This window comes from Sorghum bicolor, chromosome 8, assembly GCF_000003195.3.
Source record: "Sorghum bicolor cultivar BTx623 chromosome 8, Sorghum_bicolor_NCBIv3, whole genome shotgun sequence".
In the NCBI taxonomy this organism is placed as follows: Eukaryota; Viridiplantae; Streptophyta; class Magnoliopsida; order Poales; family Poaceae; genus Sorghum; species Sorghum bicolor.
The window spans coordinates 4,737,979-4,752,718 of NC_012877.2; the positions used below are offsets into that span (position 1 = coordinate 4,737,979).

Here is a 14,740-nt window from a genome sequence, read left to right on the forward strand (position 1 = left end):
GGTGCTATTTGATTGTGCTCGCGGTAAAAAGATCCTGCAATAACTACATGCACACCTGAGATTTAGAGTTAATTTGTTGCATCATAATTGAAACACGGTACCATTTGATTGCTCGTAGCAAGATCCTTCAACCACAACCCTAGCAGTGACTCAAGTACGTAACTCAATTCATTAATTAGGTGACTATGAAATAGTAATGTCCTTCATGGTTGATAAGGCCAGTCTTAGGACAGTCTCAGTGGGGGTTTCACCAGGATGTCATGCACATTTATTAGAGCGCCATGTCAGCAAAACTGCACTTTTTGCATGAAACGAAGAGGAGAGAGAGAAGGAAGTAGAGTTCACCATGGTGAAACTCCGCTGCCGTTGTTTCCCACGCGGTGAAACAGGATGAAATCCCCACTGAGGACTAAATCGTTTCATCATCTTGCATGTGATCCAATCATTTTGCAGTAATTAAATGCTTTGCTCAGCCTAGGAAACATCAAGGTGAAACTCATGCATTGTGGAGGTTGTTTCATTGTTCGTTTCATTGATGTTGCGTCAACAGATTTGTTTTGGAAACAGTGCATTGAAATGGACCATTGACACTGGCCTTATAGTGGAGAGTTTCATGGCGTTGTTTCCAAGACTGCCATGTCATGTGAAATAATGAAATGAAACTTGGATGAAACACCCACTCTCAATGGAGAGTTTCATTTCATAGTTTCATAGGCATTTAATTCCAAGACTCATAGAGAGTTGGTAATCGTGCCAAGAGAGTTTCATCTAGATGAAACTCATTTCTTCTCTCTCTTCTTAAATACACTGCCATATCATCAAAAAAGCCTATGTGGCAACCTATTTAATGCAAATGAAACTCACATGAAACTCTCATTGAGACTGCCTAACGCAATATATTAAGAATATTGAAAAAGTATGTCAGGCTTTATATGAGTTAAATTGGGGAAATGAAGAAAGTTGTTAGAGCATCTCCGACAGTTGGAGAAAACTTCAACCCTAAAAACTAGTTATTGGGAGAGATACAAAACACGTTTTGGGGTTTTAAGGGTTTCTCTCCAACAGAATGAGAAAATCCAACCTCCAATAAGAAAAATAGTGGATTAGGGGAGAAGAGGCCTCCCTTTTATTTGAGAGGTGAGAGGCTAGAATTTGAGGGACTGCAAATTTTTTTCTTATTGGAGTTAGGTTTGGCCGTTTGGAGAATGGTTGGAGTTATAGCCTTATAGGATCTCTAAAATAATAATTTTTTTATTAGGGGTTAGAAAAGAAGAACTGCTCGAGATATGAACCGGTACCACTCCCATCACTGCCTCTCTTGTCAACGTCACTTTCAGCGCAAAGGGGCTCTCACGAGGCAAGAGAGAGGAGAGGACGCATGATGACCAGCCAATCTCCTCGGGATAAAAAAAGTCCTTTTGAGCCACTCACGCAGCACGCTACAGCGTTGGCAAGCTTGCAAGGCTATCAGACATATATATATATATATATATATATATATATATATATATATATATATATATATATATGCTATTCTACTATTCTACACCAAAGTGTTATACTGAACAAAATTCAGTATTATTCAGTACTCGTGTTTCAGTATTATTCAGTATTTCACGGTCCTAGGTGTATGACTGGATGATACTGTTGTTCAGTATTGCTCAGTATTTTTTCTGCTCAGTTTTGACTTGCGGTGTAGAATAATATTCAACACCTAGGGTGTAGAATAGCGCTGCCGTATATATATATATATATATATATATATATATATATATATATATATATATATATATATATATATATATATATATAATTTGATTATAAACACAGATAGAGAGTAATTTGTGAGACAAATCTTTTAAGTCTAATTAGTTCATGATTGAACACTAATTTTCAAATAAGACGAAAATGCTACAGTATCTGTTAAACTTTAAGGGTCGCATTTGACATTGTAAAAAAACATTTTAGATCTATATTATCTCAACAAACATTTTAAGTGATGAATCAAAATCATTTTTATAAAATTATTGGCTGGTAGACTAGAATTTTATTCTAGAAGTATATATTATAAAAATATAAATAAAAATACACTTAAAAAACCTTAGAACTTTTTGCGGATGAAGACTAATCTAAATACAACCTGTTTTAATTTGTTGCACTTAAAAAGAGTAGGTTTGTCTGTCGCTGGTGTACTAGATAAAAGTAGAATCTAGTGAAACCAGGTTGGAGTTGTTTCTCTTGACTAGGCAGAGAGAGAGAGAGAGAGAGAGACGATAGAAACATTTTGAGTATGAATTGGTTCACGGTTATGTGTGTTGGTTGTGTTTCTCTAGTTTCCACGTATAATTGGAACGGATCCAACTAGGCAAATAGAGCCTAATAACTCTTAGTACCATTGATTTGATAACGTAGTAGTGGTTTTCAAAACCGTCTATAAAAACCTTTTGTAACAGGCACTACAGAATCATTGTTGTACGCATATTTAGTGTCGTCACACACGAGATGGACCTACATTGCAGTCGTTACTTGGAGCCGATTGATCCCAATGGCGAGAAATCCTTCGTGGCACCGCGCCTCATAGTAGAGCATAGTATGCGAGACCACCCACCTAATTGCCTTCCACACCATACATCCGGCGGGTTTATATAAATGGACTTAAGGGCCCGTTCGTTTATAGCCCGGAATGGTCTGAAATTGTTCTGGGTTTGAAACCATTCAATAAATTATATTGGGTTGGAATTGTTTTGGGCTGTTCCAGACCGAAAAAGCTTAACCGAACGGGCTCTTGGTGGGCCAGGTTTATATTAGATGGGTAAAACAATTCAGCGACAAACCTCATGGACGATGAGCATCTGCTCGGCCCGAAGGCGGGTACAGCATCCGGCCATCGCCTCGCCTGAGCAGCACAGCAGAGTGTTCTTGGGGGGTCAACTAACTAACACGACCTTGCCTTGCCTGCCTGTGAGTCCGTCTTGTTTGTCCTCGATCGTGTCGTATAGGGTGCCCACAAACCCTGTAACTTATACATCAGGTGGCGCTCAGCTCTCAGTCTTGCGATCCTACATACAAGGAAGACTCGGCCGTCTGTGCCGTTACATCGTGCGCATGCACGTCGTGACCGCGCTCTGCGCGATGACTCCGTCTTAGCCGCGCGCTGCGCCTTCGCTCCGCGTGCGTCGTGGCCGCCCGTTGGGCTGAGAACTCGGCAGGCACATGCTTCCGTTATCACAACCCCCCCCCCCGCAGTGACAGCGTCGGGTGGCCCGACGGTGAGACTGGACCGGAAGGTGTTGAACGTCGTAGTTGGCAGGCCCTTCGTCATTACGTCGGCGAACTGCTGATCGGTTGGAACGTGCACGACGCGAAGATCTCCGAACGCGACGCGTTCCCGCACGAAGTGTATGTCAAGCTCGATGTGCTTGGTTCGCCGATGATGCACCGGGTTCTTGCTCATGTAGACGGCGGAGATGTTGTCGCAGTACGCGATCGTGGCGCTGGGAACGTCGATGTGGAGTTCGCCGAGGAGTTGTCGTAGCCAAATACACTCGGCCACCGCGTTCGCGACAGCCCTGTATTCGGCCTCCGCGCTCGAACGGGACACCGTGGCCTATCACTTCGACGACCAGGAGACGAGGGCGTTGCCGAGATAGATGCAGTATCCCGACGTGGATCTCCGTGTGTCCGGACAGCCGGCCCAGTCGGCATCCGAGTAGGCGATGATGGTGGGTGTCGACGTCGTTCCACGAAGATAAAGGCCGTAGGTCATGGTTCCCCGGACGTATCGCAGGATCCGCTTGACGATGGCGAGGTGGCTGTCGCGCGGATCATGCATGTGCAGGCACGCTTGTTGAACGGCATAGGCGATGTCAGGCTGCGTGATGGTGAGATACCGCAGTGCCCCGGCGATGCTGCGGTATTCACTCGGATCACGAACTGCAGCCCCGGCGGTGGAGGACAGCTTGGCGTTCGTGTCGATCGAAGTTGCCGCTGGCTTGCAGTTCATCATGCCCGCGCGGTCGAGTAGCTCCTCGGCGTACTTGGTCTGCGACAGGAAGAAGTCGGAGCCGCGACGTCGCACATCAACGCCGAGGAAGAAGTGCAGCGGTCCCATGTCCTTGACGGCGAACTCGGCTTGGAGCTTGGCGATGATGTCCTGAAGAAGCGCGTCGGCACCATGTCGTCGACGTACAGAAGCAGGTACGCTGTCGATGAGCCGCGACGGAGTACGAACAATGAAGAGTCTGATCGAGTTGCGACGAAGCCGATGGTGTGCAAGAACCCCGCGATCCTTGTGAACCAGGCTCGCGGCGCCTACCGCAGCCCATACAGGGACCTGGACAGAAGGCATACGACGTCGGGCTGTGTTGGATCAACAAAGCCGATCGGCTGCTGGCAGAGGACCCGTTCGTCGAGATGACCGTGGAGGAAGGCGTTGGAGACATCAAGCTGTCGGATCGGCCACCGGCGACCTGCGATGAGTGTTAGCACGGTTCGGATGGTCGGCGGTTTCACTACTGGAGTGAAGGTTTCGCCGAAATCAATTTCGGCGCGCTGCGTGAAGCCGCGCACCACCCATCGTGCCTTGTAGCGGTCAAGGCTGCCGTCATGGTTGTATTTGTGCTTGAACACCCACTTGCCGGTGACGATGTTTGCACGGTCCGGGCGTAGAACGAGCCGCCAAGTGTGATTGGCCTGCAAAGCTTCGAATTCTTGCTGCATGGCCGCCTTCCAGTTTGGATCGCGTAGAGCAGCCCGCGCAGACGTGGGGATCGACGAGACTGTTGGTGCAGCTGCCGTCATGGCGTACCGTGGGTTCGGCTTGTGGATGCCGTCCCTGGCGCGGGTCACCATCGGGTGTCGTCGTACTGCAGCAACTGGAGGTGGTGTTGACGAAGCAGTGCCGTCCGAGGAGGACGAGGTCGAAGATGGCGGTGGTGTGGCGTCGAACCGAGGCGCCGATGGTGTGGGTGATGTAGCTGTGGACGGTGCGGTCGACGTTCGATCCTCCGAGGACGACGTCGAAGAAGACGGCGGTGTGTCGTCAAACCGGGGAGCTAATAGATACCATAAAGAAGAATAGACACAAGTCACGATCTGTATTGTACATCAGGTGACGCTCAGCTCTCAGACTCCCGATCCTACATACAAGAAAGACTTGGCCGTCTGTGCCGTTACATCGTGCGCATGCATGTCGTGACCGCGCTCTGCGCGATGACTCCATCTTGGCCGCGCGCTGCGTCTTCGCTCCGCGTGCGTCGTGGCCGCCCGTTGGGCTGAGAACTCGGCAGGCACATGCTTCCGTTATCACTCTGTCCTTCTTCTACTATATCAAATTCAAGTTTTCCTGGATTTGGCCTGAAATTCTACACAACTTTTCATGTTTTTTCTAGTTCACTTGAGGGTCCACGCGCTTTTAAAGTTGGAGGATTTGACATTTTAGTTCACCCAAAAAACCAAAAAGTTTTTAAGATTCTCCGTCACATTGAATCTTACGGCACGTGCATGAAACATTAAATATAGACTTAGCAAAAACTAATTACACAATTTACCTGTAAATCGCAAGACGAATTTTTTTGACCCTAGTTAGTTTATGATTGAACAATATTTGCCACAAACAAACGAAAGTGCTACGGTAGCGAAATCTAAACACATCTAAACAAGGCCTAACTCTAACTGAGGACATAATACTCTCTCTGTCCATTTCAAATTATAACACGTCTTGGATTTTTTAAGATGCATTTAGATATATATTATGTCTATATAAATAATAAAGGTAATGTACCTATTAAATTCAGAACGTCTTACAATTTGGAACGTTAGGGACTAATAAACGACACCAAACAAGTCCGTTATGATAGTATAATTATTGCTTTGGCATGCAAACTGACACCAACTATGTGAGGCCTCAATGCTGCCCAAAGTTGTTCTATTGTGGAAGGAAAATGAGAAGCTATCTTAAAACGCCAACAAATAACTATATTTTTTTTTAAAATTTTCACAACATTTAAGCAGCTAACTACCTAGAGTGAGAGGAGGGAATTGGCTGGATTCCTCTTATGTTATTCCCCCATGGAGATCCGATGTTTATAAGCAATTTTTGGCAAGAATTGTTTACTGGTATAGAAATGATTTTTTGTTCACACTTGTTACTTTTTCCACTGGCGGTTTAACAATATGTATAGACGCCAATAGAAATTGAACCGTGGGTCCATGCATGCATGACTATACCAAGTACGAACCACCACTGTAAATACATATTTACTAGCAGTTTCCTTAAGTCTATTACTAGTAGAAATCATGTATTTACACTTGCAGTTCTCTTGGACGCCACCGGTAGGAGTGGGTCGCGTTTATTTTCTATCATATGCATAAAGAATTTGAAAAATTTTAGAGATACATATTTTAGATCGATGAAACAAGAATCAAAACGTTGCTGTATTAAGCACAGGCATGGTCACACCATGGGGTTTTGCGTGACTCGGCTACTGTTTCAGTGCTTCTGATTCTTATGGCGAGCCATAGCTGTGATGTGGCGACTTATTATAATGAGCAACTAAACACACCCATATATTATTAGATGAAGTAGAGACATCGCCACATTAGAAGTCAGGAGGCTTTGGTCTTGCATTTTAAGTTGCCGTGGCAGCATCCACCGGTGAGGCCGAGACATCGAATTAACCTTCATCTTAACGCACCGGTCTCGCTCAAAGGTTAAATTTTCTAACCTTTATATTTAGTACTAATTTTTGTTATGCGTGTGCTAATTTGTGAGGAAAGCATACTTTATTTACTAGCACTGCTAGAATCGTAGATATATACTACATCCCTCTATCTTCATGATGTATATATGCGAAATATAATTTCGCCAAGGCCTAATTTTCCAACAGTACTTCCTTTCACATGTGACACTAGATTCCATTTCCATTATCAAATTGATCGAGCAGTGGTTGCCGGCCTTCCTTTTTCTTTGGCCGTCGCGTTACAAACTCACGCAATACACGCGCACCATGAAGCCACCATTATTGACGATATCGAAACAAACACCCGGTTTCCGCTGGACGCCACCAAGCAAAAAGTGCCAACACAAGGTGTTTTTAGGTGCTTGGACATCACCGCCGATAATCCGGCATATAACCAGGCACACTTTGGCATTGCACGTCGATGATCCCACACATAACAACGAGGACCTCTCATATCGACCATGGCCATGGCTGCCTCCTTCCACCGCGCTCTCAACGGCGGCGAAGCCGCACACACGGAGCTAGTACTACTAGTCCTTTTCATGGTCCTCGCCTTGGCGTCCTCCTCCGCCTCCGCCATTGATGGCAGCGGCAGCAACCTCACCGCCGGGTTCGTCCAAGTGGAGCTCCCGGAGGGCAACTTCGTGGTGCAGAGCCCCTACGACGTGCCGGAGAACCAGCGCTACAGCTACGACAACGTCACCGGCGTGCGCACCTTCTTGGTCTACGCCGGCGACAAGCCCTTCAACACCGTCACCGGCACCAAGCCCCGCACCGAAGTCCGCCTCTCCGTAATAAGCACCCAAACACAACCATGAGTTCACTTCATCATTTCCTTCTCCAATCTCCGTGATGCATATATATATATATATATATATATATTGTGTGTGTGTTTTTTTGCACTTGCATCAGGGCCACGACTACTCGTCGGGGGTGTGGCAGTTCGAGGGCTACGGCTACGTGCCGACGGGGACCTCCGGCGCGTCGGTGATGCAGATCCACAACGAGGATGCCGGCGCGAAAGCCACGACGCTGATGCTGCATGTCTACAATGGCACGCTGCAGTACTACAGCGGCGAGGTTGTGGAGGATGGCATCTACGACCGCTGGTTCCGCCTCAACGTGGTGCACGACGTCGGCGCATCCACGGTCGCCGTGTACGTCGACGGCGCGCCGAGGCTGGCTGTCGACGTGACGCCGAGCGCGTCGCACTACTTCAAGTTTGGGGTGTACATGCAGCACCACGACGTGTCGCCGTTGATGGAGTCGCGCTGGAGGAACATCACCGTATACACGAAACCTTACTAATTATTAACTGGCTACTAGCTAGCTAGACTTCTACTAGTCAGTAGAGCAATCTCTGTATCCTTTTGAGTTGAAATTTAAAACGGGTTCAAATAATATATATAGTGCCGATCGAGCGCTATAGACGTAGGAGCACTCTGTCATTGATCCCTCAAAAAACTCGTAGTGAACAATAATGTTTTTGTCATTGTTTTAGCTGATGAGGAGATTATTGATTTGTTCCATGAGTGTCACTTATTGAGTTGCATGCACCGACCAGTTCAACCCAAAAGCTTAAACTGATAGGGAGAGGTGGACAATTCACTTATATTCCAACACCCCCCCTCACGTGGAGGCTCTCTCAGGCCTCAGACGTGGAATAAGAGCGAGCAACAATACTCCCCCTCACGTGGAGGCAACAATACTCCCCTCACGTGGAGGCTCCCTCAGGCCTCACACGTGGAATAGGAACGAGCAACAATTATTTTATTTAATTGCGCTAATCAGGATTCGAACTCGAGACCTCTGACTTTGATACCATATTGAGTTGCATGCACCAAACAGTTTAACCTAAAAGCTTAAACTATGATGGAGAGATGGACAATTTACTTATATTCCAACATCACTATTCTGCGGCTGTAGCTATCGAAGCAGGGCAGCCTTAGATTGCTGCTGGAACTGGAATCAGGAAAAATAATCGAGGCTGGCAGGCGCGTCATGGACTCATGGTATCTGGTGACGAGGAGATTATTTTTTTATATTTTGTAGGAGATTTGTGTTTGTTATATACCTATATCATTATCATCTTCGCAAAAAAAAGCCTATCTTTGTCACGGACCTTTTGTTTTGTAAACTTTTTGGCCGATGCATCCTCGTCAGGGCATGATTGAAACTGGAAAAAGTTCATCCTTGTGTAAAAATGTTATATATAAACTTCCTAAGTCGTTTTTTACCAAACGTATCTTGACTAGAGTTACCAATGCTTGTGTTGGGAAATATATTTGCAGTAGATAGTCCGCGTACCCACAACTTTTTGGGGTATTGCATGCAAATGATTAAGGTCTTAATTAGTTACACCCAAAATCCAAAAAGATTTCAAGGTTTGCTATCATATCGAATCTTACGACACATGCATGAAGCACAAAATATAGATAAAAAATAATTAATTAATTGCACAGTTTACAAGACGAATCTTTTTTAAACCTAGTAAGTCCATAGTTTAAAAATAATTACTAAATATAAACGAAAGTGCTACAATATCTAAAAACTTTTCACCCAGTGAACTAAACAATGGCCATCAAGAGTCTAAACGGGTCCATTGAAACCAATGGCCATCCGTTTTGGTCATGATTTGAAACCAATGGCTCCGTTTGGAGTATATGTGATTGGACCCGTTAGCTCAATGGACCCGTTTGGACTAACACGGGCGGGTTTTAACCCGTGCCCTCAAATTCATTTCAACAGGAAGTCAAACTCAGAAGCTAGAGGACTCAAGAGTCACAACCACTTAGCTACGAACCCTTTTGCAATGAGTTTTTTTTAACAATGTATACGTAATATAACAATTTTATTCAGATGTCCACTGAAACACATTTTATTACAGCAATCATCTTATTGAATGTTGCAGCAGTGATATACATATGGATTTCATTGACTGCAACAGTGCAATTACTTATACATATTCAGCAACCTTACGTGTGTCCATGTATCATCCCATTATATTGAGGCGTAGGCCATAATAGTAGCTCTTGCATCAGCAGACACGCTGCTCAGAATGGTGTTGAGCCAGTCTTTAGCGATGTAGTGGTAAGGCGCCTCGGTGAGGTGAACACCGTCCCAGAAGAGGCTTTTGGATGGATACTCACACACCGTCGCAGCATCGTCGCCACAGGCCACTGACAGGTTGTAGTGGTACCTCCCACTCCCTCCGCAGCAAGCCGTAAGAACGTCTCTTTCCAGCCCGAATTGCTCAGGCGACATGACCATCTCCGTGACGTGGTTGAAGAGGTCGGTGTGGACGACGGCCACGTCGGGGTGCTCCGCCCGGAGCTCGCTCGTCGACGGCGTCGCGCAGCAGCGAGTTGTGGAGCGTCGCGATCTCGTTGGGCTCCTTGAGACACCCGGTGACGGCGTCGTACTCCGACGCGTCGGCGTCGGCGAAGGTGACCAGGACCGGCGGCGCGCATCCCGACGGGATCATCCCCGGGATCACCACTGTCTTCGCCCCATGCTCGATCACTCTCTGCTTTTAATTTCATGATGACAGATGATGTTGTTATTAACATGCCCAATTTAATTATTTATTTATTAAGTAGATGACCTAGCCCGCGTAATGTTCGCTTTTCTTATAACCCATACTTTTTCTATCGGTCAACAATATTTTTCTGTCATAATAAATTAACGAACAGTACTTTGACTTTTTAAAACAGCGAACAAGCTATGCTATCAAACCAGCTAGATTATTCAGAGTTCTATTCTACTTATCTCGAATTTGCGTGTCTGTTTTGTTGTTAGTGATAAATAGTGAAAACCTGGCTAGTTTTCAATTTCCTAGGTTGATTTATTAATTTCATTTTTATGTTTATAGTTATTTACGTTGTCTATCTAAATAAAGAAAAATCAACTTTCTTTGTCGATCTGAAAATGATATGCAATCGTGTTGGTTGGAAGAGTGAGGATCGGAGTTGGTGACAGAAGCAGGATATGTATATCGGTGTAATAAGTGCTAATTCTTGCCTCAGCGCCCATGGAGATGATCTGGATGAGATCTGGCACGAAGTCTCTGATTTCTTGCATGCTCTTCTTCCCGAACGAGTATTGGTAGTCGTTGATCCCGAATTCTCCCACGAAAAACAGTGACCTGCCGAAGAAATCCTTGCACTCTGCAGTACGAAAACAGCACATTATTATTTCCCCATTGAGCACATATAGCAGTGTACCATTTTCTTACAACTTAATAATAAGGAGTAGTACAACTTAAGAATAACTATTAGCTAGTGCTCCATTCTATATTCAAAGACATTCGGGCTATTCTAGATATACAATTTGGAATAGGGAAAGTAAGAACTTGTTTAATAGGGTTTAACTCTGACTTTGGCATTAGCTTCTACGGCAGAGTAAAAACCTAATAAACACTTCATTGGAGGTGTAGCCGTTTTTCTTAATAGTAAAGCAGTCCGAGCCATTTTTAGCCGTGGAGTCGGAGGCCCAAAAAGTGGCTCCTCCTCAAGTGCTTTAGCTTCGCTAGAGGAGCACTTGTGAAAGAGCCCTATCAAATCGGACCTAAATACTATAGAGACTCACTCGTAAATATGCATGTATCAATCCGTAGTTGTACTTTACTCCCTCGTTCTTTTTTCTACCTGTCATGTTATGTTTGGCCTAAGTCAATCATTGCTATATCTTTGACCATCACTTTTGAAAAAAACTTTACATAATTTTACAAAAATAGAAATTATATGTTATGAAAGTAATTTTCTTAGTGAATCTAAATTCATAGATCTTATATGTTATGAACATGTATAATTTTTTTTTGAAATTAATGATCAAATATATAAATGTTTAACTTAGGACAAACCTAATACAACATATAAATAAAAACAGTTGTACACATAAGATCGTTATCTTTGTAATGGTACACCAACAGTTGCGAAAAATCTATAGCTACCAGCTAGTAGTCAGGGTCTCGACTCTGTTTGTACTCCTTATGTTCTAAATTATAAGGTGTTTTGATTTTTTTTAACTATATTAATTGTTTTTATTATGTATGTAGATATTGTGGATATCATACATAATAAAAAATAAATATAAAACGTCAAAACGTTATTTTTCAAGAAAGGTTAATCAAAATTCATAGTGAGTTTTTATTTCACTGACAGCGAATGGACCTCTAAAATTTTTTAGTTATTTCCTCTCAATCGACTTTTCGTTCGTTTATAATTACTGTGTATCAGCGTATGTTCCATGGTCTAGTAGGGCACTGTCCGTTCTCACTTAGCTAGCATGCTAGCATAACCACAGCTCTGAACCTGCATGTTCACATGTTCAGTTCATTCTTCACACTAACAGTCCGTATCTGTGAAGCTTAGCTACCAAGTTTATATATACTTAGTTAGAGTTAGAGTAATATGTGTATATATATATATGTCCGTATAAACCTTGGTCCGTTTTGCACAAGGAAGGCTTGAGGTCTTCGAACCATTCGAGCTGCACCTCGAGGCTGGTGTTGAGAGGGAACAGGCTGGCGCCCGAACCGTCCCCGATGTGGAAGAAGCTGGAGTTGAGACCGGTGGCGCCGCCGACGGCGAAGTTGGCGCCCTGCCGGAAGCTCCCGTTGTGCGACAGGTACGGCGGCACCAGAGGCAACCCCAGGCCTTGTGCTGAATGAAAATTATATATATGTATACATATCATTCAGTGATCATATATGTTTATAAAGTTTGGTGCAAGGATATATATACATAGAGGTCGTCCACACCAAAGTTCATCGTTTGTCTATCTAAAAAGTCATGTTTAAAATATTATTCACTAATTTATTGTGAGAGAAAAATACTGCTGATTGATAGAAAAAATAAGAGTTGTAAGACAATCAAATGGAGCAAATATAGAAGTCGATGATGGGTTCACGGCGTACCGATGAAGTCGATGATGAGGCGGCCGTTGGAGTTACGGCCGGTGGGGTGGCCGCCGAAGAACGTCATGCCGTAGGGAGGCCGCATGACGACGTCGAACACGTCGTACCACCCGAACACCACGGGGTTGTTGCCCGTGTCCGTGAAGGAGTCGCCGAAGGCGAAGATGGAGTCAAACGACGGCGGCGCACCGAGATGGCGGCGGCCACGAGGAGCGCCGCCGTCGTCGCCACCAAGGCAGCACCTGCAAACCTACGCCGACGAGCAGCGCCACCCATCCCGAAACCCTCGGCGGTGTAGTAGTACTGTAGTGTACTATGTATATATACTATTCGTACAGTACGTGCCGATGAGCAGCTGCGCGCGTATCACGCAGATGGATGCCATGTCATGCTAATATGCTATTTTATAGGGAAGCCTCCGCCCTGCAGCTGCGCCGGAGTATATTTCGCACGTGTGCGATACACGGCCGGCCGAGCGGCTGGCGGCTTTAATTTTGTCGCGTCATCTCTCGGCCTCCGTTGCTGGCAATGCGTCGATTTCCTCTGTGTGAAACGGATGACTTGCTTTTGCTTGATCCTCGCGCAGCCACGAGGACGGGAAAGGGATGCGCTTTTAATTAGGCCTCGTTTAGTTTGTAAATTTTTTGTTTTAGATATTGTAGCACTTTCGTTTTTACTTAGCAATTATTATCTAATTATAGACTAACTAGACTTAAAAAATTTATCTCACGATTTACAGATAAACTGTGCATTAGTTTTTATTTTCGTCTATATTTAATGCTTAGTTATTATGCTGTCCGTCCATGATCTAGCAGTACTTTTACACTAATTAAAGAAAACATTTGTATTAGCAGTACTTGAGTGTCGGTGTTTTGACCTCGGGGGCCAACACCAACGAGTGAATTTATGTGCGTGCTCCCTCTTTCGGATGATGACGCAAGAAGAATACAGACGATTTATCCTAGTTCGGACAAAGAAGGCCCTACGTCCAGCAGGGTGAGGGGATTGCATTATCTCTTCCGGATGGTGATGCAAGAAGAATACAAACGATTTATCCTAGTTCGGGCAAAGAAGACCCTACGTCCAGCGGGGTGAGGGGATTGCATTATCTCTTTCGAATGGTGATGCAAGAAGAATACAGACGATTTATCCTAGTTTGGGCAAAGAAGGCCCTACGTCCAGCGGGGGTGAGGGGATTGCATTATCTTACACCGAAGTGCTTGTACAGGGGCGAATACAAGCGGATAAAAACGGGGTTGCGAGGAGAAAGGCTTGAACTTGGAACCCTATAAGTCCTCAAGGTTTTATGCCAAGGGCGAACTTGAACCTGCCCTATTCTATGCCCTGGCGTCCCCCTTTATAGGTGAAGAGGAGGCTCAGGGGTACATGGTTCCTAGGGCTAACATGCGCGATGACATCGGGGTGGATACTGATCAAGTCGAGGTTCCTGTAGAGGCATGACATGACGAGTCTTGTAGCATCGTACTTTGGTGATGATGATATCGTCCTTTCCATACGCGTGACGACGTGGCTGACTGTTGATAGGAGACTAGTGCTCATACGCATGTGTACATATTCCTACATGCGTCGCGTCGAGAGTTGTTGAAGCGTTGACCGGTCCTATGGGATCCTTGTTCGAGAAGGCGATCGACGGTCTCGAGGGCTGAACGGATAAGGCCGAGCCTTGGGAAAGGCGGGGAAGGCATTGACCAGTGCGTCTCGAGGGGGTGCCCAACGGGGCATAGTACACGGGACGACGAGGCTGCCCTGTACGATTCATCGGTTACCCGAACACGAGCGGTAAAAGTAGGAAGTGATAGAGGTATGACCCACTATTCCAGCCGTTGTGGCCATGACATTAGGTGGGAGTAGGTGAGGCGCATTAAATGCTCTGGGATCCGGTAGCACCCGGTTTTAAGGACAAAACCAGATACACACCATATATGAGCCCAGGAAGTCAAATCTCACATATAGCCACAAATAGGGGTAATATCAATAGACAATGCTTATTATATAACGAACTTAGTATAAAAGATATAACCTTAGATAGCAAACAGCGGAAAGACACTCCGTTCTTCAGGCG

General features: G+C 45.1%; 1 protein-coding gene and 1 pseudogene across 1 annotated transcript; one reads left to right on the forward strand and one right to left on the reverse strand.

The window, feature by feature from the left end:
* Positions 6,947-8,246, forward strand: LOC8073488 (citrate-binding protein). Its single transcript, XM_002441833.2, has 2 exons — positions 6,947-7,531; positions 7,653-8,246. The coding sequence occupies exons 1-2, from the start codon at positions 7,202-7,204 to the stop codon at positions 8,046-8,048; spliced, it is 726 nt and encodes a 241-aa protein (XP_002441878.1). The 5' UTR covers positions 6,947-7,201; the 3' UTR covers positions 8,049-8,246.
* LOC8079862 lies at positions 9,567-14,172 on the reverse strand (annotated as a pseudogene).

What these genes read in the sequence shown, in the direction of transcription:
- LOC8073488 (XM_002441833.2), top strand. Translation starts at nt 7,202, where the DNA reads ATGGCCATGGCTGCCTCCTTCCACCGCGCTCTCAACGGCGGCGAAGCC. An exon ending in GCACCGAAGTCCGCCTCTCC is followed by an intron (nt 7,532 to 7,652) that starts GTAATAAGCACC and finishes CACTTGCATCAG; the next exon opens with GGCCACGACTACTCGTCGGG.